Source organism: Colletotrichum aenigma (genome assembly GCF_013390185.1).
Source record: "Colletotrichum aenigma strain Cg56 chromosome Unknown KSG_Cg56_contig01, whole genome shotgun sequence".
Classification (NCBI taxonomy): Eukaryota; Fungi; Ascomycota; class Sordariomycetes; order Glomerellales; family Glomerellaceae; genus Colletotrichum; species Colletotrichum aenigma.
The window spans coordinates 4082828-4106778 of NW_023500907.1; the positions used below are offsets into that span (position 1 = coordinate 4082828).

The 23951-nt window shown below is 58.1% G+C and overlaps 7 protein-coding genes across 7 annotated transcripts; 4 read left to right on the top strand and 3 right to left on the bottom strand.

Annotated features, from left to right (window-relative positions):
- Nucleotides 1-4405: 4405 nt before the first annotated feature.
- CGCA056_v001069 (uncharacterized protein) lies at nt 4406-7380 on the bottom strand (the record flags this gene model as incomplete). Its single annotated transcript, XM_037316330.1, has 3 exons — nt 4406-4966; nt 5138-7042; nt 7129-7380. 3 exons carry the CDS (start codon nt 7378-7380, stop codon nt 4406-4408), a joined length of 2718 nt encoding a protein of 905 aa, XP_037185998.1.
- Nucleotides 7381-10076: 2696 nt separating this feature from the next.
- On the top strand, nt 10077-10604 carry pkr1 (V-type ATPase assembly factor pkr1; the record flags this gene model as incomplete). Its single annotated transcript, XM_037316331.1, has 1 exon — nt 10077-10604. The coding sequence occupies one exon, from the start codon at nt 10077-10079 to the stop codon at nt 10602-10604; it is 528 nt and encodes a 175-aa protein (XP_037184930.1).
- Nucleotides 10605-11038: 434 nt separating this feature from the next.
- On the bottom strand, nt 11039-13210 carry sut1-1 (General alpha-glucoside permease; the record flags this gene model as incomplete). The annotated part of the gene is made up of 5 exons (XM_037316332.1): nt 11039-12183; nt 12234-12305; nt 12355-12666; nt 12720-12745; nt 12804-13210. 5 exons carry the CDS (start codon nt 13208-13210, stop codon nt 11039-11041), a joined length of 1962 nt encoding a protein of 653 aa, XP_037184929.1.
- A 2026-nt stretch (nt 13211-15236) lies between these two features.
- HIS1 (ATP phosphoribosyltransferase) lies at nt 15237-16357 on the top strand (the record flags this gene model as incomplete). The annotated part of the gene is made up of 3 exons (XM_037316333.1): nt 15237-15309; nt 15362-15925; nt 15987-16357. 3 exons carry the CDS (start codon nt 15237-15239, stop codon nt 16355-16357), a joined length of 1008 nt encoding a protein of 335 aa, XP_037184932.1.
- Nucleotides 16358-17251: 894 nt separating this feature from the next.
- CGCA056_v001073 (uncharacterized protein) lies at nt 17252-17796 on the top strand (the record flags this gene model as incomplete). Its single annotated transcript, XM_037316334.1, has 2 exons — nt 17252-17338; nt 17389-17796. 2 exons carry the CDS (start codon nt 17252-17254, stop codon nt 17794-17796), a joined length of 495 nt encoding a protein of 164 aa, XP_037184931.1.
- An 806-nt stretch (nt 17797-18602) lies between these two features.
- Nucleotides 18603-22185, top strand: CGCA056_v001074 (uncharacterized protein; the record flags this gene model as incomplete). Its single annotated transcript, XM_037316335.1, has 3 exons — nt 18603-19840; nt 19889-20104; nt 20151-22185. 3 exons carry the CDS (start codon nt 18603-18605, stop codon nt 22183-22185), a joined length of 3489 nt encoding a protein of 1162 aa, XP_037184934.1.
- Nucleotides 22186-22443: 258 nt separating this feature from the next.
- On the bottom strand, nt 22444-23942 carry casA-1 (Metacaspase-1; the record flags this gene model as incomplete). Its single annotated transcript, XM_037316336.1, has 4 exons — nt 22444-22469; nt 22519-22688; nt 22738-23563; nt 23612-23942. 4 exons carry the CDS (start codon nt 23940-23942, stop codon nt 22444-22446), a joined length of 1353 nt encoding a protein of 450 aa, XP_037184933.1.
- Between the last annotated feature and the right edge of the window lie 9 nt (nt 23943-23951).

A 23951-nucleotide genomic window follows, 5' to 3' on the forward strand; every position in this document is an offset into this window, starting at 1 on the left:
ACGGCGATGCAGAAGCCCCTTACGATATACCACACATGCGGGCGTACCAACAGACGTTTCTTGGGCGCATCTGATCCTCCCATCTTCACCTGCAGCCTCTCTCGCTGTCCAAGACAGGAACAAGAGCCTCGGCTGTGACGTCCTCGCACAAACTTTCCTTGTCAGCCACATCAGAAGGGCTCTGAGCCAATTGTCAGCGAACGCTGATGAATCAATTTAAATGGGGAACTCGGTCTCCCTACCGACTTGCCCATGCAGTAAGACGAGAAAGAACATTCCATGAGCCGTGGCAAGGTGAGACAGTCTCGAAAAAAAAAAAAAAAAGGTCCCATGGGCAGATTCAGCTTGCTTCGACGATTCGGATGACACACTTGCTGCTGGCTCAGTTTTCACTCTCGCGGTCGGACTGGGATGATTTGACCCCGCGGCTGCTGGCTGCTGGCCGACTCGACCCAGGCCCGCCGATGAAAGTCGGAGCAGTTGGATTGAAGGTTTTCGGACCTCGAACGTGACTTGAGAGATACGGCCGTCCGGGGAATTGGTAAGACGCACGGTTCGTAGGGCTAGACGATTCATGCGTCGTAGCTGATGACGGCCTGTTTACTGGCATGTCTCAACTAAGAAGGGGCGACGTCTGAGAGACTAGGGACGAAAATCCGATCTTGAAGCTCTGGGCCCCCAGTGGTTTGATACACCTCGTCGTCGTATTTCGGCCATGCAAAATGAAGCAGATGCTGGGACGAAAGACGATTCATGGAACGAGACGGACCACGACAACAGACGGACGGGTGTATGTGAGATGGGCACGTATGGCTTGTCTCACGACACAAGTCAGCCTCGTGTGCGTGTGTCTGTCTACCGTCTTGCGTCTCTCGCTCTCCTTCTCACCTCAGCCCAGTCCGACCTACTAGCCAACTCTCCCTCTGCTGTCCTTGACGTGGCTTGAGCGGGGATGCGGGTGATCCTCTCCAAAACTGTGGCTGAGGCTCCGGCGGCAACGAGGCGTGGCCGCACAGGGAGGCCGATCCCATGGGGCCACACGGACCAACCACCACACGTCGTCCGGACACTGGGGCATGACAGATTCTAGGCTACAGAATTACTTTTGTTTCTATTTTGAAAAAAGCACATCATCTCGATTGCTACTGTGCATGGTTCGGCCCTCTTTGGTTTCCTGTCGAGATCATGACCAGCGGCCGGCCAGAAAGGTGTCATCCGAACGGCCGTTTGTGGACTCTAGGGGGCCGGTATGGAGACTGAAAGATATTATTTACGAAGGATTTCAATGGAGAACGGGGCCCGGGCAGGGTATCGCATAACAGAAAGGCGACTGCTGTCGGTGAGAAGGATGCCAGCACTACGCTGTCGTTCTCCATCTCCGACAACTCCTGTCAAACGGATGTGGTCCGGACCACCGCCCCTCTTGGTCCGGACTCTCGCGGCGTGTGCAAGCCGGATATCTCGTGTCAATGTAGGGCATCAATCCCCCGCCTGTCTGAAATGTGTGCAGGAATCACGGGGTAGGGGTGGTGGTGTTCAACGGCCGCAGAGAACATGTCATGAACCATGGCGGCATCCCGCTCAATTTCGACGAGATTGACTACCCTAGGATACCACTGTGTTGTCTCCCATGAAGCGGCGGCGGCGGCAACCTTTGGGGAAAGATTCTTCAACAGTTCGAAGCCCTTGGAGACCATGTTCTAGCCCTCTTCGCGATTTCAAATACCGCATCCCATGGGATTTGGCACAGTCCGCCTGTTGCAAGGAACCTGGCTGGAAGACGGCCTTGCGTGTTCTTCTCGTCCCCGTCGGCCCCGACTTGGCCTGCCTCATTATCACGTATCGAAAGGTCCGCTTTAGCCGCTTCGCTGCCCATCACGAAGCATCACCATACGTGGCTCTCTACATCCGGACCTGCTGCTATCTGCCCGGTCCTGGGTTGACCCCTCTCATCAGCGACATCATTTCCCTACTTGGCAAAGGACAACCCTCACCCCTCCCTGGCTGGCTGCAGCGACGATATTCTCAACAAAGTCTTACCATTGAACGACCTCAGCATAGCTTCCAGACCCCGGTGGCCAAATCTAACCCCCGTCATAGCTCCCTGAGAGAGGGGAGCGGGTGATGGAGGGGTATCGTCTTCCATCACTCCCCCCATTCACGCCCCCAATACCGTCGTCTTGAGTCTTCCTGTCCTTGTTCTTCCCTACCCATGTCTGGCTGTCCTATCCCATCACGGCCCAGGCCTACCCTTCCCAGTGCAAGAGGCAAGGATCGAGATCCTCCCGTCCAACTCCTTTCCCTCGTTCTGGGTTTGAATTTTCCCTTGCCTGCGTGCTTCTACCCTGTCCCCCCCCTTCTCCTGCTCCTGCGGCGGCAGGAAGAAGGGCCGTCAAGCTCAGGCCATTCACGGCCTCTTCCCGGGGTTTCCGTACCTGTACCTGTGACGGGGTGGCTGTACCCTCTACCTTGGCCGCCCCTTCGCCTTGTTCTTCCTCTAGGCTTCCTCCCTTGTCCCCGGTCCTGCCCTGCCGCTTGCTCGACCTGTCGGGCCCGAAGGAGACATCGATGCTGTATGCGGAAATGAGAGGCAAGCGCGGAGATGCGCGCTGCAGGCTTTTCTTTCTGTGTCTAATCGACTCCATTGCTGCGGTCTGCGGCTGCGGCAGCTACTGCTGATGGTGATGCTGCTGCCGACTGAATCATTCGCTACGCGATGCTCATTTGCTTTGCTTCTTGGTATGTAATCATGTCTGCCTGCTAGTCTCCCCCTTCCCACCCTTTGCATAGTATCACCCGGGCTCCTCCGCGGGATATCTCACGTCGAGGTAGGCCCGAGTGAGAGAAGCAGCAGCAGCCACCGCCATCGCCAAGGTTGTACTGAGCATGCGGCAGGAACCTGCAGCATACATGGTGTACGTTTTCTAGGCATATGTTGGTTCCCACAACCGACGGCCGGCAAGGTAAGATAGATAGCTTCTGTCACGAGAGGAAGGTAAAAAAGAATTGAAGAAGCGTATTCGTAGAGGGAAAAGGGGGAGGAGGGGTGCGAGAGCATGCTGCTGAAGGCAGGCAAGTTCCGGCCAAACCACCTTTTGCAGTCTGTACACACACCTCTCTCTCTCTCTGTCTCTCTCTCTCTCTCTCCGTTCCCTCAGGCCACTTGGGATGATGTACTTCAACTTGAATCCTCCATGATGTTTTGCCGCCGCCGGTGGCTACCGTCCGCTTCCCCGGCATGAGGAAGGGGAGTGGCAGCCGTGTTGGTAAAACAAGAAACAAAGGATCGCAACGAGCAGAAAAATGTAATGCCATCACGTCCCAACCAACATACGCGCTCAGTCAAACAAAAATCGGTGTTGGAAGAAGAAGCCACAAACTCGCATGACACTTTACACTTCCCCATCCATCCTGCACATGCCGTTGCCTTTGCCGCCGCCACCAACACCACCCGGACGGGACACACCCGCGCTCATACACATTGCCAGAAAGCAAAGAGCTTCTTTTGGGTTGTTCCTTCCCATCTTCCCCATCTCCTATCCTCCCCTTTGGAGCAGTCGAGACGAAACGGAACTAGAGCATGCAGATGCAGGTCTATCTATCGCATTAGGAAAAGGGGGCAATTCTTATTTTTTTCTTCTCTTTAGGGTTATCGGCAAGGCAAGACAAGATCTGGGCAAAACCAAACGGAGGAAGGGGAAAAAGCAAAAGAGGGTGTCATGCAGCAGCATCAGCAGCGGCGGCCAGCAGCGGCGGCCAGCATCAGGAGGCAGCGCCAACAGCAGCAGAAAATAGACTTTTTGGGCAAGATAGCGGATCTTGCTCGATGTGGGATCATGAAACCTAACGGTTCAGCTTTGATCGAAAACGGCATGCGCTTGTGTACTCCAGATATACCTTATCGCCAGGTCTGGAATATCATGGTTCAGGGGTGAATGAACTCAATGACCGCTGCTTGTATGTCGATAGACACTCCGGGTGCCATAGCTCTCCTCTTCCGCGCCGGACGGCCAGAGTTGGGGGAACGGGGACAAGCTGGAGGGGTAGCTGTCACAAGCTTCACTACGGCGACGACGACTGCTGCTATCTCATGTAGACGGAGTGAGAAAAAGGCTCGTGAAAGGTCTCTTTTCGATGTATTCAACAACCAGGGGGGATATCAATTAACGGAAAACGAAAAAATGGAAAAAGCTGGCCCTGATAGAGAAGGAGTAGCAATCCAAATAGCAACAGACATGCTTTGCGTCTGGTATTCACGTCTGGGTTTTTTTTCGCATATGCCACTGTCGCTGTATGCAGGCCCGACGCCGGCCTTGGACCCCTAATGCTCCTTTCTCCACGCACGCGCGCGTGCGTGCTCTCACTCATCCGCCCGACCACCATCTTCTTTTCTTGTCTTCTGTCCTCACAATCTCCCGTGGCGAGCCTTGAAAATCGCCACCTTGTCGTCGTAAAATAGAATTTCGCGGAGTCGGAGGCGAGGCCGCGAGGGGCCGAAAACCGCGTCGCGCAGAGATTCGTCGTCCGAGTCCTGGGCCGCAGACACCTCCGACTGTGTGTCGTCCGCGTCCACTGCGCTTGCTGGGGTATCATCGTCGTCGTCGTCTTCCTCTTCCGAGGTTTCTTCATCCATCTGACTGGCCGTCTCCTCGTCCGTGCCGGCATTGTCGTCTTCGTCATCCTCGTCATCGACACCGGAGTCGTGTGCCATGACGCCGTGGTGGTCGGCCGTGACACTGGCAATCGAGCCGGCACTCTCCTCCGCCGGCTTGCTCTCCAAAATCTCAAAGCACTTTGTTGAAATGCCGACATAACACAGCTGAATCTCGGGGCGTAAGGTTATGATGTCCACCATCTGCAAAGCCAATTCTCTTGGCTCAAAATTGCCGACTATGTGCTCAGCGACGTGCTGAAGATTCAGCGATCGCAAATGCGGAACGTTGGGCAAACGTTGAAGGAATGTGTGCTGTGACGAGACCATGGGTTAGCTTTGGTCTATTTTTGCAGGTATGAGGTGGCAGAGGTTATTGTGCCACAGTAATCGAGGACGTCATGAGTATTTCAGCTCACAAGCCAGAAACCAGCAGCAGCGAATTTCACATGCCACAGATAACACACACACAAAAAAGTCACTTACCCAGTCTTTGTAGTGCAACGATATGGCGAGCTCCCTGAGGTTTGACATCCGTCCACTCGTCATGTACAGCAACATGTCCGTCGACAACACCCAGTTGCGCCAACGAGAGTTGTCCGCTGGTACGTTGCCGTTCTTCCGATCCGAGCTGTCCAGTAGAACCTTTTGCAGACTTGACCGATGTTTCTTAATGATCCCCTTGAAAACCTGCTCAATGGTCGCAGGCTGAGGCCCTACCCGTCGACGATCCTGCAAAAACAGCACCTCCAAACTGTTGGGCGCCAGGGTGTCCCTCAGGAAGCTGACCAGGGCACTTGAGACGGTGTCGGTATGGATGCTCTTGAGGCAGAGGTGATACTCCATGGGCTGCTTGCTCGCGTTCGCCGCATGTGATCCGAGCCTCGATGCAGGCGCTGGTGCGAACTGCCGCCGCAGGCCCTTCCAGAGGTGCTCGCTCTGCACGCAATCCAGGATGGTGATGTTGGTCAAGACCGTCCAGTCAAACGCTTGAATGCACACCTGGATCGAGAGATTGACGCGCTCGAGTTCAAGGGTCCGCAGCTTGAGTTTGCCTTCCAGCCTCTTTCGCGGAGTCCGCGGGGACGCGTATGAATGCTCGTTACCGACAAGAGTGTTCTGCTGCTCGTCGGACGGCCGGTCCTCCACGGAAGCGCCGTGGCCTTGCTCGGGGTAGGTGACCGCTTCCTCTGTAGTCTGGTCTACGAGCTGATCCTCCGAACCAACCTCAGTGGCCTCGTCTGCGGGTGCGGCGTCTTGGCCGGCGTCCACGTCGACATGCTCGTTCGTGTCCAGGGCCGGCAAGGTCTCGGTATCGTCTGCGTCCACACCCGCGTCGTTTGACGGCTGCGTCGTCAGGGCAGATAACAATGGCGCCTTTCCCCTCGACCTCGAGCTTGCCTTGCGGCGGATGTCATAGACCCGACCGACGAGCACGCCGAGGACGCCGCCCAGTCGCTTGTCTCCAATGGAGCTCTCGCCGGGCCATCTGGCTTCCCGGTCGATCTGGTGCAGGTCGGGACCGTCCCACGGCTGGGCAAAGTCCTTGTTCACGGCCTTTTGCGAGATACCGACGCGCAGTTCCTGCAGACGGTCTTTGGATCTCTCAATCACCATGGCCATCTCATCCAGGTAGGCAAGCTCGTCAATGTCCAACACGGTCAGGCTCTTGAGCGGCGGCAAAACGCAAAAGGTGGGAAACTCGACCCGTGTCTCGGCGTACGGCAGCGCAGGCCGGGCGCGGGGCAGGCCGGGCCCGGTGATCAGGTAGCCGATGGCGGTGGCGTTGTTGTTGGCAGACGTCGCCGGATGCGGAGGAGCCGGGCTCGAAGACGTTGAAGACGTCGTCCCCTCGTAGTTGTCGTGCCACCTCACCCAGACCTTTTCCAGCTTCGATTCGCCGTCTGGGCTGTGCTCCGGGATAGACGCTAGTGCCATGAAGATGTCGGACAGGACTCCAGTGGGCATGTCCCAGACAAACGCCTCCAGGTTGACCATCTTCTCGACGGCCAGTGCCACCAAGGTGCCCAGCATCTTGCCGCTCTCCTTGGAGATCATGTACTCCGCGACCCAGTCGGTAGGGCCGTTGCCCAGCGAGAACTTCCTAGTGTACTTAGCGTAGTCGTTCTTCGGTCTCCGCTTGAACGGGACAGGGCTCGCCATGTTGTACGTGGGCTCGAGCATCTTGCGCGTCCGATGAGCGAACGAGCTGCCGAGGCAGATTGTGGACAGGCCGTACGTGAGGGCATCGACGCTCTTGCTGTCGGACGTGTTCATCTGGGTGGCGTCGGGCCAGACAATGTCAAATCTCGAGTAGATGTGGGGGATCGCGAGGTTGTGGAGGTTCGAGTTCGTCAGGGCGAGAGACGTGAGGTCGTTCGTGTGGGTGATCTACAAGCGCAAGAGTCAGCGGGAGGGCGAGGCAACAGCGGTCCATCGGGACTTGCCTCCTTAATGATCAGCCGCAAGACGTCCACCGGCAGCTCGAGCAGGGTGAGCTTCTTGCCCGAAGACTTGGTGGACGTGACGGCGTCCCACTCCTTGTCCTTGCCCTTCATGAGCTTGCGCATGATGGCGGAGGGATCCTCTCCGGCGTCGGTGTCGTCATCGTCAACCACAGTCGCATAGTTCCCGTACGTGCCGTCGTGGATGGGCACGACGTGCTGGTTCGGATGCGACTGGGCGAATTGATGGGTGGTAGGGTCGGTTGTTTGCAGGGCTGGAGCCATGGTGAGGAGGGCTCAGCGCATTCTTGTCAAGGGTCAGCTAGGTCGGTGGTCGGGAGAGATGGCCTCTCAGGTGCGACGGTTGATGGAAGCGCAGGACGGGTGGAAATATGCTGCGACGACGAGGACTGCAAGATCGTGATCGTGGGTGTCGGGAGGGGAGGGCGCGTCTGTGGTTTTGAAGCTGGCGCCGGGCCAAAGAGCGCGCGGTAGAGGCAATTCGGGGAAGGACTGCCGTCAAAGAAGGCAGGAGGGATATCCTTTGTCGACGGTTCAGTTTGTATCGAGCGACAGCAATAGTGAATCCGAGCCAATCATGTCCCGACCATGGACAGGTTCAGGGATCGTGGTGATGTTGCGGCTCTTCGGTGAGGAGGAAACGGCGGTGGTGGTGCGTTGGCTGGTCGGACGTTGTCGATGGTTCGCCGGCCAGTTCCTGTTTAGCCTTGCTCCGCGCTGAGGTGACGACGGTCTGATTGCTTTCTTTTCCCCAGATATTACTGTGTGTACGTACCGCCCGAAGCCGACCACTCCCAAAATAATGACCAAAAAGAAACAGTTGAGGTGTGCAAAGGAGGGGGGGAAACGCCTCCAAAATTCAGGTGAGGAACTTTGAATGGTGAGGCAAAGCGAGCGGCAGTCCAGCGGCCAGGCAGGTTTGTCCGTCAGGTCAGGACCCGGAAGGCGCTGCGCTGCGGTAGGAAAGGTATTGCGACTGCGGTGCACTGTGACGGCGGTAGGGGACCCATTCGCCGCAGAGACCCACCGGTACCCCAGAAATGATTCAGCCAGTAGTGTTTGACGCCAATAGGGACACCTGACAAAGTACCGCCTTTAGTCCCGTCGGCGCCGGGGACAGTGGAGGAGCTCCAGCTTCGTTTGAGGTCCAGTGGCCACCGGCCAAGTGGGCTGCCCAAATGGCAGTTCTCTGCCTCACACAGACAGACAGGCGTGCCACGCGTGCCACGATCCAGGTAGATTAAGCGCACCTACAAAACGTCCAAAAATCCCGAACCAGGTGGAGGGACACGGGATTCACAGCCTCTGGGTCGACAATCTGATTTGACGTCTCGGCCGATGAGACAGCCCGCGAGTTGCTCCGTCTTCAGTGGCCTGCCTGCATCCTCTGTACCATCAACAACCCTTTCCTTGGATGCTTGTCTCGATCATGGGAGCAAGGTTAAAGACACAGCACGGCGCCTTGTTCAATCTGGGCCATTTCAGCTCCGAATAAACCCAACTCGCCTAACCCAGCCCAGCCCTGCTCGGGTGGTTCAGCTCAGCTCAATCTCGCGCTGGCTGCAGTTCTCTACGATCCGCCCTGACGTCCCCGTGTCCGAGAGTCCTCCTCGATGTGCCGTCGCGCACAATGGGAATTAAGCTTTTTACATGATCTGCGCGCCATCGATCTTCAGTTGACATCCGGGGGCCATCACCTGTCTGAGCTCCAAGAGCCCTCCGTGTTTCCGCGGTCCATCTTGCGGAAGCCACGTCCAGGGAGGAGAGAGTCAGGGCGCAGGTGCCTGCAATTGAAACCGCTGATCTGGGAGGGCTATCGCCGATGAGGTGCCTCGGGGCGTCGTGGTGGTGCATTCAATGGACCTGCAAGGTGCGACTCACAATGGCTGGAAGCAAGACTGACGACGGACTTTCAAGCAACAGAGGGAGACGGGGGCAATTAAAAACAGAATACCACGACAAACCAAAACCCGACATTGTGTCAACGGTTGCCGGCTTACACGGCCAAATCTGGTCAGCAGGGCCGTCGCCTCGGATCGGCTCAACTAAGGCATTGTGTAGGAGAGGTCACGACCCCTCGAAAAGGGCCGCGACGGTGACGTTTTAAGGCCATGGAGGGGTCATTCCGACGCGGGATGCCCTGCGACGCAGACTGACTGGCTTGGCTCCTTTACTGCACGTATTACTGTGAGGAGCCGCGCCATCTGAAGTGTTTGCAGTGTGGTTGTGACTGATGGCTGCTGGTGTGCTAGGCATCCATATGACACCAAGGCAGTCGCTGGTGTTGACGCATCTATCCCGGTTCCGAACTGTCCTTCTGAAGCTCAGCATCGCGAGGCCACGGTCACCTCTTTGCAAATGCCACTTGTAAACTTCACTCAAGGCAACGGTGTCTTTCCAGTTGACTACACATGCCCTGCCTTGCAATACGCTGTTCGTTGGGCCGGAAACACATGTGTCTCCCATGGATCGTTGATGTTGCTGTCCTCCCATCGAAAACGTGGATACTTTACGACGCTGTTCCCCGCCATGGCCCGCGTTATCTAAAAAGGACCCTCCCGTCCTCAAGACCACACCGGACCCCTCTCCTGCACACCACACCAGCTACCTTCCACCACCACCACGCTACCAGCCGCCTCCCCCAGCTGTTGCGCGCATACTCGTCCGGAAAAAAGCACTATTTATTATGCGCTCTTACCGCCTCGACTCTCCAGTCTGACTACCGCCGTAAACAACATCACTTTATCACGTCGCGACGAAAGAAGCTCGCACCAGCGTTACATCAGCCATCCAACGCCCCGCAGTTGAGCCCGGTGCATCATCGTCATCACAGCCCAACGGAGTCGACTCCTCCAGCCCCCAAACCTACTGCATCCATCCCCAACCCGAGCGGTCTACCCGACGAAACCGCGCCGACTCCTCCTCAGAAATCCCAGTCATCGACGACCACAACCGCAACCATGGCCGACTTCGTAGTCAAGCTCTGGGAGTCAATCTTCACCCCCGGCCCGACGCCCACGCTCCTGGTCGCTACCAACGCCACCTTCGCCGCCCTCCAGGTCCTCCTCCTCTTGCTCTTCGTGGGCACGTATAGCATACACTTCGTCATCCTCTCCTTCATCTCCGGCGGCCTGTGGTATAGCATAAACTGGTTCGCCCGCGAGATCGCCCTCAACAACGAGCAGCAGGATATCAAGAAGGCGCTTGGGGCCGACACCACGGCTCCCGCCGCCACGGACGATAGCGACACCGAGGTCGAGGGCGCGGCGCCCGGTCGTAAGAGGAAGGTCGCCAGGTCCCGCGTCGCCGGCAGCAGCAGCCAGGTCGAGACGGAGGAGCAGAGGCAGGAGGCGGAGCTAAACCGCAGGGTCGCTGCCGCTACGGAGTCGAACGCCGAGAGTAACAATGCCGACGGCACGCAGTCGAGCGTGAGCACCGAGGACGAGTGGGAGAAGGTGTCAGAGGCCGAGAACGAGAAGGACAAATGAGGGGCGAGGCGGAGGACCACATTTACGACGCGCTTAAATCCCGTCTAGCGATGCGATGCGATTCTATTATAACGACAGGGAGTTACGCATCGGCGCGATGAGACACTCGAGATACCCATGGGCAGCGTCGATATGATGGGCTTGGAGCGGCACCACGCAGCGAAACAGACTTGTACATATCGTTCTCGTAGCATGCTCCATTGGGGGCAGCTCAGTACAAACATTTGACACAAAGAAGCATGCTGATGGAAAGTGATTGCATTCAAAGACGCTCTCTACGTCCGGCAGGTCTCAAAAAATGTCCATCCCAAACTCCTAGATTGACCAAACCCTTTCATCCTAGGCAATTGCTACAACAAGATACTGCCGTCTTCCAGAACGCCGTCCCATGCCCGTGCTAGTTTTACAACGTCGGTACCTCAGCCGGTACCAGCTCAAAGATGCTTCAGCTTTCGTGTGGCGAAAGCAGCAACGATGGCGCACATGGCGCCGATGAAGAGACAGACGGCGATGGCGTTCGGGCCGTCCCTGTTGTGGTGCTCCTCCTCCGGCGCGTCTGACAGCTCGGGGCTCTTGCCCGGTTCCAGGATCGAAAAGACAATGGAGCTGATGAAGGTGCCGATGAACTGCGGCAGCGTCGTGTAAATGTTGAGGATGCCAAAGTAGATGCCCGAGAGCTCGCCGGTCGACGAGGACGGTTGCGTGTTCTCGTCCGGCCCGTGTTCGAGGTGCAGCGGCTGATCCTGACCGAGAGTCGGCAGCTCAATGTTGGAGGCATCTGACAGGCGTCGGTATGCCGCGCCACCGCCGCTGCCCCCTCCTCCGCTCAGCTTGTTGACCTCAACGCCGAGGAACGCCGACGGCGCCCACATGGCTATCGTCCAGGAGAAACCGCAGGCGGCAACAAGGAACGTCGCGAACCGGAAGCTGGTGGCAAAGGGCGCCAGGGACATGGCGGCGGCGAACATGAGGTGTCCAAAGATCCAGGCCGTCATGAGGTCGGGCTTCTTCTTGCTAAACTTCTCCAAAAACGGGGCAATGGCCCGAGGCGGCCGCGCCGTAAAGTTGTCGTCATCCGGCGATTTGACGATGAGAGGCAGCAGCCAGGCGCCGATGAAGGTGATGGTCGAGTAAATGACCAAGGCCATGCTGCCGATACGACCGATATCTCCCAGCGCATCCTTGGAATCCTTGCCATCCGCGGCGGCGTCGTAGCGGAAGTAGGTCTCGCCGACCCACGTGGTGCTGTAGAAGAGGAACGGGAACCAGCCAATCCAGGACCAGAACTGCGCCCAGCAGATGGCCTGGATTCTGGGCGGCAGGTGAAGCAGCGTCGACCAGATCTGGCGGAATACTTTGAACTTTCCGGTGGCCTGGCGCGGGTCTTGCCTCGTCGACACGAGGACCCTCTCCGTCACGGCCCAGCATGTGACTGCTGACGAGAACAGCATCATGAACGTGGCAATCACCGTGAGGATCTGAAACTGCGAATCGCCCAGCCATGTGCCAAAGATGCCAACCAGGTCTACGGCTCCTGCAATGTAGCCCAGCATGTGCCCAATGGCGGACATCCTGCTGGCTGTATATCTTGTTAGTGAGCAAGCACGAATCCGCCCGAGGTCCACTTACACCATGCAGCGCCGGTCTGCTGCTTCTCGATCGGCAGCGTGTCGACGATCAAGCTTCTTGCGCAAGACATGACTGGCAAGGGTTAGCTCAAAGTGCGCTACATTGGGGCAGCTGATCGTACCGGCATTGATGGCAAAATCCACGACGTAGATTGCCAGCACCGCCAGGATAATGGTGAATATGCGGGCAGTCTCCTTCTCCGAGATGAATATCCCCACAATCTCCTTGGTGAAGCCCAATATCGCCAGGGCGAACGCCGTGATGATCGAGCCCAGCACTATGAAAGGACGTCGCCTGCCCCATTTCGACTTGGACTCGTCCGCAATCGCCCCGACAATGGGCTGCACCACAAGGCCAGACAGAGGACCTGCAACCCAAACCAGCGATGTGTTACTCTTCGACAGGCCGAGGTTAAGGAGGTATGGTGTGCAGTCTGCCAACCAAGTTAGCCAAACGATGGCGCGCACAATCGACGAGGCGACGTACAGGTCATCTCAATTCCCCATGTAAAGCTGCATTGCGGCAGATTAGTCAAGTGAGCCCAAACGGCAACGACCAAGTGCAACATACGTGATGCCGAGGGTGTTAAACGTCAGGAGAATCATGCGCATGGCCTCAGAGCTCCCCCTGATGGAGGGCTGCCCCGACCAGCTCGACATCTCGGCGGGATCCTGCTCTAACACGAGAGCGTCGTCTTCGGCGTTGTCGCTATCGTCGTCGTCGTCGTCGTCTGAATCGTCTCGTTCGCCTACTCCACGAGAACCGGTTACTCTCCTGGGCTCCTCTCTGTGCGCTTGGGGTGGTTTCCGCAGCTTCGACAGGTCATCAAGCTGGAGAGGGCTGCTCCTGTCGTCGTCGAAGCTGGAGGATGATCGCGAGGGTGTTCGGATGGGCGTGGATTTGCCGCCCGAATCGTCCGAGGGTGGGTGGAGAGTGGAATCGTGCGACAGCGTCGTAGAGGACGACGTCTGGTCCATTTGAAGATCCGGGGAGGATGGGGGAGAGGCCAGGTGGACCAGCGATTTTAAAGTAAATCCCGGGGGGCGTCGCGGCCGCTGCGGATGTCAGGACCGGACGGCGGCGCGCGCGTCATGCCCGCAGCTCGCAGTGTCTGGCCAGGGATGTTTCTGGTCCTCTGGATGCGAGGTGCAGCAACAGGTGCAGGCCAAGGGACCAAGGGAGGGGTGGTGAGAGCTGAGGAAGCTCTTGTGGGCCGGGCGATAAAAGTAATATGGGGACGGATGCGCGCTGCAGCGTATTGCACGGGGGAGATTTGGTGGAAGCACGCGCAAGGAAGATGTGCGATACGAGAGATTGGGGTCTGCTAAAAGTGGCCGGTGAGATGGAGCAGACGGGAGCACACACTCTGGCGGCTGCGGGCGGTTGGGATAAAGTATGTAATGATTAGGTACTGGATGTCGGGGATAGGGGCGGCGCATTTGATACACGGACGGACCAGGACGAGAAGAGCATGACGGACGGTGCGGATGGGGTCATCAGCTCCAACAAGAAGCGTGGCTTGATGGAGAGATACTGCGACATTCGTGAAAACCTACTGGACACGACGAGGATGCGAGGGAGCACAGAATGCTGCCGTGCGTGGATAACAAAAGTCCAGACGGCACGAGTAGTGTCTCGTCTAAGTGGTCTGGTGGAAGGTGTCTCCCTACCTGGCCTGTCGCCGTGCCTCGTCTCCCTGTCGTTTGTTTCCCCGGGCGAGGTGCTGTTGGAAATAGAAGCCAGGTGGAAGCCGACGGGCTTCTGGTGCTGAAGCTCTGACCAGGGCGGACAGAGGGAGACTCCGAGTCGTCGGCATGTCCAATCAACTGGATCTTGTTCCTGGTCGCTAATATGCATCTAATTAACGCGTGAACCTACGTCCATTCTCTCGGCGCTCCAGCATTGCAACGTGTTCTGGTTGAAATACCCCTTGCATTAAACCTAAACAGGTCAGTTGTCGAGCCGTGGTTGTGACAGAGACAGAGGCACTCGAGACCCTTGATCATCGGTCTGAAGAGGAATGCTGCTGTCTAGGGCCAGGCGTTGGGACACGTTGAATTGCTTGTCTCTGTCTGAGTTGAGTTGAATTGGGTTGGTCTCGTCTACTTTGAATAGCATATCTCTGCCAATGGAAGAGAGAGAGAGACCGTCCATCTCTTATTGACAATCACCGCAAAGTCAATGGCCTTAACACCACCAACACCAACAAGGCTGCCTCCATCGGCAACGAATACCGTCGTTAAGGATGGCATTCTCTCAATCGCACTGCGCTCCACAATTGCGGCCCTCCACCTCACGAATAGGGCAATGCCGCGCAGGACATGCGTCACTTCATGCTTCCACCGGCGCTGCCCCTCCAGCGTCCGGCATCTGCCGCCGCAGACGTCCAGGACTGCCCCGCGTTCAACGGCGTGCCCCGCCATCCCGTCGCACCTCTGCGATTTTTTTCGTCTCTGCGGCCAGTCGAGCTCCGACATAGGCCAACGTGGTGAACGCTAGCGCTGCTGCTGCACCGCGGCACACTAACCAGCCAGACGGCCCAGCCCACACAAAATTTCCGCGTCGTCTGGCTTCAGTGCCTCCGTTTTGACTCACCGCAGAACCACCCCGCCGGACACCTTCCGCGACGAACGAGAGACGACGGAAAGAGAATACAAAGTCGCGCAGAGCCAGCCGGGCCATCTCATCTTCACCTCGACACCTTCGATCCTGGCCAATTGACTCGGCAATCGCTCCAACTTAACCTTCCCAACCCCGCCGTCCCTTGTGCAACCCGGCTGCCGTTCTCGCTGCTGCAGAAATCTTGTCGCATCATTGGATTTGCTACGACGCTGTGCTCCATCCCTGCGCGCCCGACGTTCTCGCCCAATCCACGAGCCCATAGCGACATCGAGGGCAAACATACCCCCACGTTCTCCACGGCATTGTAGAGCGTAGACATACCTAGCCCGTCATGGATCTGGTCAACCAGTTGGTCTTACCCCTCCCCAAGCCAAAAGCATCATGGCCCAGTTCAAGGAGAAGCTGATCGCGAAGGAAAGCCTAGAGGGTCGCCTGTTGTTCGCCGTGCCCAAAAGTGAGTCAACCGCGTCTGCCGTGGATCTATGCGCTGACAATGCCATCCGCAGAGGGCCGCCTCAACTCGGCCACCCTGGACCTGCTTGAGGGAGCCGACATCAAGTTCCGCCGCGAGAGCCGTCTCGACATTGCCCTCGTCAAGAACCTCCCCATCGCCCTCATCTTCCTGCCTGCCGCCGATATCCCGACCTTTGTTGGCGAGGGCCGCGTCGACCTCGGAATCACGGGCTGGGACCAGGTCAGGGAGCACGATGCCGGCATCATTGCCCACAACAAGTCGAGGAGAGCGTCCGTCGACCTCAGCGATGGCGAGCTGAAGCCCGCCGGTGGCTGCGAGATGGTCATGGAGCTCGGCTTCGGTGCCTGCAAGCTCCAGGTCCAGGTCCCCGAGAAGGGAGCCTACGCCACAACGCAAGACCTGGTAGGCAAGACCATCGGCACCAGCTTCGTCAACCTGGCCGAGGAGCACTTTGCCAAGCTCGAGCTGGGCGTCGACGCCGACGGCAACAGCAACACGTCGCCCAGGAAGCTGCGCACCAAGGTCATTGAGCTCAGCGGAAGTGTCGAGGCCGCCTGCGCGCTGGGTGTTGCCGACGGCATCGTCGATCTCGTTGGTGAGTAGTCCCGTTTTGTTTGTGAGGCTGGCTGTGAGGACGGAGACTGACCGTACCCCAGAATCCGGCGAGACCATGAGGGCCGCCGGCCTCAAGGCCATCGACACCGTCGTCGACTCGCAGTCCGTCCTGATCAAGTCCCGCAACCCCTCCAACGTCGAGCTCGTCGAGCTCATCGCCGCCCGCATCCGCGGTGTCATCACCGCTCAGAGGTTTGTCCTGTGCCAGTACAACATCGAGAGGTCACGTCTTGTCGAGGCAAAGCAGATCACCCCCGGCAAGCGGGCGCCGACCGTCACGACGCTGGACGAGGAGGGCTGGGTTGCCGTCAGCTCCATGGTGGAGAAGAAGAAGATTGCTCTGGTGATGGACGACCTGACCCGCGTTGGTGCCCAGGACATTTTGGTGCTTGATATCCACAACACTCGATAGATCTGGAAACCATTTAGACGACGACCACGAGATACCTTTGTAATACACGTGAGGGCGGATCAGACATTTGTCTTGGAGAGCCATTTGTCTTGGAAAACAAGGGCGAGCTGTCAAAACGTAAAGTGAAGCTGTAGATGGTGAAACGCACGCTGATCACCGACGCAATTGTCGCAGTTGTGGCTGTGGACGATGATGTACCGCAGTCGAGCGCCGGCCGGTTGCTTGCGCCGCTAGCGTCGCGTTTCCGAGGCTCTGCACCTCAGCCCTGTCGACGTGCGAGGCCCAACGCACTGAGCCCCTGGTCAACGGGGAAGCTGTGCGTTCACAGCCTGCGCGAATCGGCCCTCCTTCGAAGCTTTACGTAGGCGTCGGGCAGCCCTGTGTCGTGCCGAGGTGCTGGTGTCGATTGGACCTCTCCTGCTGATCCCCAACACGCAAAGTGCGCCAAGTGGGGCCAACTCCGTCACTCCCGTGTCCCGGCCGCAGTGCACGCGCCAAACAGGGCGTATCGAAGGCGAACCCGACGGTAGAAGGATATGGGCTATTACCGTCAGGGAACTAACAGAAAAAAGGGTGAAGCGAAAGCGAACGAGCGGCGGGCGGGAAAGCGGGCGGTGACCAGGTGGCCGCGCCGAAGGTCCCGCCCGGACTGGCTTTGATCGACTGTAAGCTCCAAAATATTTAACTGTATTCCTGTCTCCGCACGCCGTCGTCCCGTCGTCACCGACGTCTTTTGCTTTCCCTCCCGACTCTCAGGCACCACGAACTTTGGCTGCCGTGGACAAGCTATTGCGGTTCATCGGAAGCAGCTCGCATTGAGAGCTTAATATCGTCGACATGCGAAGGAATCAGTCTGCGGAAAGTGTGTCGAGTACCCGGTCCAGTAGTGGGATTATGTCGTCATCAGCAACAGCCACGAAACTCACTGCCACGAGGAGCGGCAGCGATGCCGGCACCATGCAGCAGTCGACCATCTACAAGGTTTGTCCCAACTTGACGATCCATAAGAGTTGAAACTGACACTCTCGCAGGGTATCATGACACCCATCATCTTCGTCTCGTTCCTCCTCTCCCTTGTGTGGGTCGACCTGAAGTACACACTGAAGAGATCCCGGGATCGCGGCCACCACTACGGCGGCGGCTGGATGCCCAGCTGGCTACACAGCATCGTGTACCGTCGCTCACCGTACACGTACACGCAGAAGGAATCCACGACGCCAAGTCCCAGTCCCAGATCAAGTCCCAGGGAGGAGCCGGGCGAGTTCTATTACCACAGCAAGCAGAAGAAGCTGATGCGCATGGAGATGGACGACGCGTTCGAGGTCCGAGGGCAGGTGCTCGTGGTCGTGGGGGCGGCTTCTCTGGCGACGCTCTGGGGTTTCTGGGTCTTGTCGAGCTGGGTCTGGAGGAGCGTGTCACTACGGGGTCTTGTCTTTTGATGCGAATGAAGAAGATTCTTTCGAAATGCGTCGTTCCGTGCCTTGTTTGCTTGTCGGGATAATGACGACAATTTCAGACGAACGGTTTTCTGCACGGCCCCAGGGGTTTACCCGCGCTTTGATCCGCCGATCCCGCGAGCGTCTGACTCGTTTTGATGCGATGGCCAGGTTGTCGACCGATGGGTCATGATGGTGCTGCTGGATAGGCAAAGGGCCAGAGATGCTGACGATATGCTCAATGGGCACTGGGCTTGGTTGGAAGGATGAAATTAAAGGAACCAAGATACCAAATTTACAAACAAAAGCTGAGCCCACGAATCTAATGGAAGAGTCCCTGATTGCAATCACATGCATTGTTTCCAGCCGTTTTTCGACAGCTATTGAAGAATGTCTGCGTCCTCCCTGCACCGCGAAACAGTCCACCAGGACCCTGAAAATCAACCGCCTACCGTGGAAAAGAGCTCGAGCAAATAATTCACTCGTTCTTCCATTTCCATGTAGTCAGACGTATTGCATGCCTCTGCCGTCTACCGCGCCGGATCGTTACATCCGATCGCCTCAAGTGCCGTAGGAGCGGGGCAGATCGCGGGGGTGAGCTTCGCCGTCGGGTTTCAGCACCCAGCAAGCTGGCCAGGGGCCGTAGCTCCCACCACCACCACCCGCCCCCCACGCACGCGTCGAGCTCATCTCCTTTCTTTTTTTTTTTTTTTTTTTTTTTTTGGCTTTCCACGCACGCCTCACATCAGATGTTGTAAACGACTCCAACTCAATGTGCCACTCTCATACAAACGCCGGATGAAATCAAAATGACAGAGCCTGAGCGCAGCACGAGGCCCGGCGTCCTGCACGGGACCTCGGCGCCGTTGGACAACGCGCTGCGAACCGAACTGTGCGCCGCCATCGAGGCCATTTACGCGGCGGGTGGGTCCGACACGTCCAGCAAGCCAGCCGCCAACGACAACCGTCAAGATGAACCTGATGCTGCCTCCAGGCGGCTGTCTGAGGTTCTCAAGTTCTGGAGCTCGAGGATTGAAGCGCGCAACCTGCTGCACCAGCGGGCCTTCTACCACCTCCACCCGCCCGCGAACATCCGGGACTTTGAGAGCTGGGTCTTGGCCCGGAACATGTGCGCCGCGGATGCCGCTCTTGTCGCCCGACTGCGCTGCGAGTGCCCCAAGGCCGGCTTCGAGGTTCTCCCCGTGGTCCTGGAATACACCGGGACTGCCTGCCAGTACAACGCGTGGGTGTCCAAGGAGCAGTCCAACGGCCATGCCTCGGAGTCTCAAATCGGAGAGGACGGGTTCTGGAAGACGTACCAGCACGTGCGCCACACGCCGCACGTCTACCAGTTTAGGGGGTTCTCGGGAGCGAACCTTGCGGAGGAAATTGACTGCAAGGAAGGCAACGTCCTCGACGAGAGGAACATTGCATGGGAGCGTGCCCGCCGCGGGCTCTTCTTCTGGCAAGGGCCTCAGGAGCAGAGGTATTTCGATGAAGAGCGCCAGGCTCGCGAGAATAACCCCAAATGGTATCAGAAGATCGTCCCCGGGACGACGGCCGACCTCGGCAAGTATTTCGCACCTGTTGGTCTGACCCCTCCACATGACGCGACGTATACTCACCAGCCGCAGGCCATCATGATCGTGCCCACGAGCACGCAACTGGATCTTGTTGATTTCGCGGAAAACCCGCAGCCCTACGCCAACATCTGGTGGCACTTACTCAAGCAGTGGGAGGCCCCCGTGAAGCGACAGGAGCATTTCGAAGCCCTGGAGTCGCTGTGCGATTATGTGTTCCCAAAGGAGAGCGAAGCACCAGTGGAAACCCGAATTCTCGGCATGAAGGTCAGCAACCGAGAGGACTGGATCCAGGCGTTAGATCCACTCATCATGGGCGACTTGATCGTGGTCTCCCTGGTCTTCCGGGCCCATTCTCTCTTCGAGCGCCTCGCTGCTAACACGCCGGTACACCCCACAATCAACTACGACTTGTTGTGTCAGAATGCCGACAGGACGGGATATCCCGCGGCGAAAGCCCTCGGGGTGTACGTATTCCCTTGTTGTGAATGGAGACACATCTGACACAGATACAGGTTGCGCCGCTTTTTCTTCAAGAACGCCCTCTTACAGGTTGCCGCCCCGATGAACAAGATGCCGGTAGACTTTCAGAATGTCGAGGCCATCAACATCGCCAAGGAGCTGATCAACGAGGCCATGACCTTGCTGAAGTCTCCCGTAACGGCGAACCACGGCCGCGTTATCGCGGACTTTTTGAAGTTCTTTGAGAACTTTGACGACTGGCACAAAATGTGGGTGCTTCTCCCTTGTTGAGGAATTGAGACTGACCAAATCCAGGGTCAACTCGGCCGTATGTGGATCTCGCGAGCTGCGGAAACATGTACCCTTCATCTTGGGTCTGCTGAACAGGCTGCTCGATGTAGCAAAGCGAAACAACCTTCCCCTTGATCAGGTGAAGATGTTCTACAACGATTACAAAATGCCCGTCATCAACGCTCCTCCAGGGTTGGTAAGCCAGCTCGTCAGCAACGTACTGAAAGACGACAGCACCGAGGCGCAAACCGCAAGACAGACGTGGTGCGAAGACGAGCCGTCGGCTGAGCTTCTCGAGGGTCAGAGCCAACCGCCCACGACAAGCTTTACCTTGCTCGCCGGCCTGTTCAAGGGTCTCGACCGGCTCGACATGACGTCTGAACTATCTCACCTTGTCATCTATATTGTTCACCATCAGGAAGAGATCAAGCCGATACACATGGCTCCGCTGTGGCTGCCTTGTCTCAAAAGTCTTCACGATCTCGTAGATCCGAGTCCTGCATTCCAGAAGCTCTTCCAGGCTATTTTCGGTCTGTACCACAAGATGGTGTTTGATGACGCTTCCCTCCAGTTCGAGGACGCCCCGTCATCCATTACGCCACTGCGGCCCTGCTGCGCCGACTGCAAATACCTCGACGCCTACTTTGAACAGCCCAACTGGAAGAAGTTTCATCTGGTAAAGCCAAAGAAAGTGATTGACCATATCCAGGAGCAGCTCCGCCAGCAGAGGAAGCCCATCGAGACGACAATCTTTGGCAAAAACGAAATGTCCACCACGATGCAGCTGAACAAGGTCTCCCTGGTGAACAAGGAGCTTGGCAAGATTGAAGCGTTGCGCAGACAGGAGGCGTCCAGAACCGTGCGACAGTTCGAACCATCGAGGTTGCTGCCCTTCCTCGGCGACAAGGGAGACATCATGTGGAAACTGGGCGATGCTGATTCCGCGGATCCCGTCCAGCGCACACCAGCGAGGCCATCACTTTCGTCCGCCAGCGGATCCGGGCTTTCTCGGACCAGCTCGTCGTCTTCTGCAAATACTTCCGTCTCCACGGCGACCCCTAGCAGGAGCGTTCGAGAGACGGTCGTCAAGAGAGAGCCAGGGGCAGGTGCTAGAACCACTGTCGGCGGCCTGGTCACACCAAAAACTGAACCGCGCAACGAGCTCGCGCGCGTCAAGACTGAGCACACACCCTCGAGCTCTTCGCACCACGGCCAACCCAGAAGCATTCGCGATATGTTCGCGTCGGTCAAGAAGGAGAAGACGCCGGGAAGCGCCCAGGCCAAGAGCGGGCTGTCTACGAGGGATCGTCTCAAGAACCTCCAACCGCCCCGACGAGAGCAGTCCACGCCCAAGTTTAACGACTACTCGAAACCGCCGATGGGCTCCCTTGATAATGCGGTAGCGAGCAGCAGCTCCAAAGCACCCGAGCCCATCGTCAAACGGGACCCGCTCGCATCGTTTGGCGGCGGCGGAACGCGGAATAGGGAGCCGGTGCGCAACGGGATCCGGAAGAGGGCCGGGCTAACGCATGACACCAAGACGGCGCCACTGTTGAAGACGGTCGGCAGTTTTGCAAGCAGACACAACGCCACCCCCGGCCCGTCAACGACCCCACCCCTGAACAGCATGCCCGGGTCGTCAGCATCCGCGTCGCGGGCGCCGGATTTCATGTCAGCGGTCCTGGACGCAGAAAAAGCCCGCAAGAAGCGGTCTTCCAAATCGACGTGGGAGGTGAAGACGGCCGCCGGAAACGTGGTGAGCGCGGGAACGTCCTCGGCCATGGCCAAGCCGCGGTTCGACGGCCTTGCTAAGGACAAGGAGAACGCGACGCGCCGTACACATTTTGGCACGTCAGCAGCCGGCCGGGCCGCAAACGTGTTGTCGGCGCGCTCGCCCAACATTGGCGGCTCTTCGGCCTCGACAGCGAGCAAGAGAAAGGCGGACGACGATCTCATCGACCTCTGCGGCAGCAGCAGCCCCGAGCGCGCGAGCAAGCGCAAGAAGAGCGCTGCTACTTTTGACCCTTTTGAAGACGACGACCCCTTTGCGGATATGTAGATGGTGTTTGAGTATACGCGCGGACGATATTGGCAGGCGCATTGTGTTTGAGATTACTAGAGTTGGTTTGCTGTCTGGATTAGCGGCTGGAAGTTGGCAAAGGCGTTTGGTGGCACGCGTGTTGAATCAGGAGCTGTAGGATCGATACCCCAAGACCAGGATTGCATTTCAAGAATCAATGGATGCCATTCTTATTGCTATGATTAACCTATTTTGTGTACTCCCGTGTCCCAGAATCGATCATACGCACGAGTACGTTTACATGACGTACAGAATATCCGTGTCTAAGGGGGTTAGCCAAAGCAGTCTCGACACAAAGCTAGAGGGACTCACCAATGGGGTGACTGCTGGAGAGCTGGGGCAACTGCGTGTACTTCTCCTCGAGCACGTCACGGATGCTGTTGAGGAGCTGGACGTAGCTCTGCTGGGGGTTCGCCTTGAGGGCAGAAATGAAGGCGTAGGACATGGCGCCGGTGGCCTGGTTCGCGATGTTGGCGTCGGCGCTGCTCAAGTTAATTATCTCCAAAATGACACAGCACTGGAAGCACTCACGAAGTCTGGCTGTCCTTGCTGCCGGACCACATGATGACGTCGGCAGGCGACGTGCGGGTCTCCTTGGTGCGCTCGTAGGCGTCGTCGCCGGCGATGGCGCGCTTGCCGAAGCTGAAGATGGAACTCGCGACACCGCCGAGGTCGCCGGCCGTGTACGCCTGGAAGGCGCTAAGCAGACCCTGGCCCGCCTCCTTGGCCAGGTTGGGCTCCTTGAGGACGCCCTTGGTGGAGTAGATGTACGGCAGGTCGAGCGCGGATCCGGAGTGGCACGAGTCGAAGATGGCCGTCAGCCGCACGCCGGGCTGCAGGGGCTTGACCATGATGTGGTGCATCTCGTCGTCGACAATGTGGCCGGCCTCCTTAAAGTCGACCGGGTAGATGACCTCGTCGTAGCCGTCGTCCTCGTCGCCGTCAATGTCCTCGGTCTGGCCGCCGTGGCCCGAGTAGTGGAAGAAGAGCGAGTCGTTGGGCTGGGCGCCCTGGACGAGCCAGTGCATCGCGCGGAGGATGTTCTGCTTGGTGGGCTGGCCCATGGGCTCGCGCTGGTCGTCGGTGAGGACGACCATGTCCTCGCGCTTGTAGCCGTAGCGCTCGACGAGGAAGGCGGAGACGTTCTTGACGTCGTTGATGCAGCCGCGGAGCTCGCCGTCCTGGCCAAAGTAGTTGATGCCGATGAGCAGGGCTTTCCTCTTGCCCTGGCAGGTGGAGTACTGGAAGCCATAGCCCTCGGGGGCGCCGTGGCCGAACTGCTGCACGCCGGTGGGAGGGGGAGGGGGCGCGCCTCTGTTGCCGTGCGCCCAGTCGTTGGAGTTGACGGTGGGCATGTCTGCGGCGTGTTAGCTCGGCCCGGCATGATAGCTTAGGGTCAACTTACGGGGCCTTCCTTGGTCACCATGGGAGTTCACGGGGTAGCCGTAGACATCCAAGCCTGGAGGGGGAGGGTGAGAAGGGGGGGCGTACCTGCCCATGTAGCTGCTGCCGGGGTTTGGGTTGGGAGGCTGCTCGTGATAGTTGCCGTAGCCCTGCGGGGGGCCGGGAGGAGGACGGTCGTAGCCTCCGCCGTAGCCGCCGTGGTGACCGCCGTGGTGAGAAGGGGGCGGGCCCGAGGGAGGCTGGTAGCCGCCGCCGCCGCCTCCGTAGCCTCCACCGTAGCCTCCGTCATGGCCGCCGCCGCCGTAGCCGTACTGTCCAGGGTAGCCCGACATGTCTGCTTT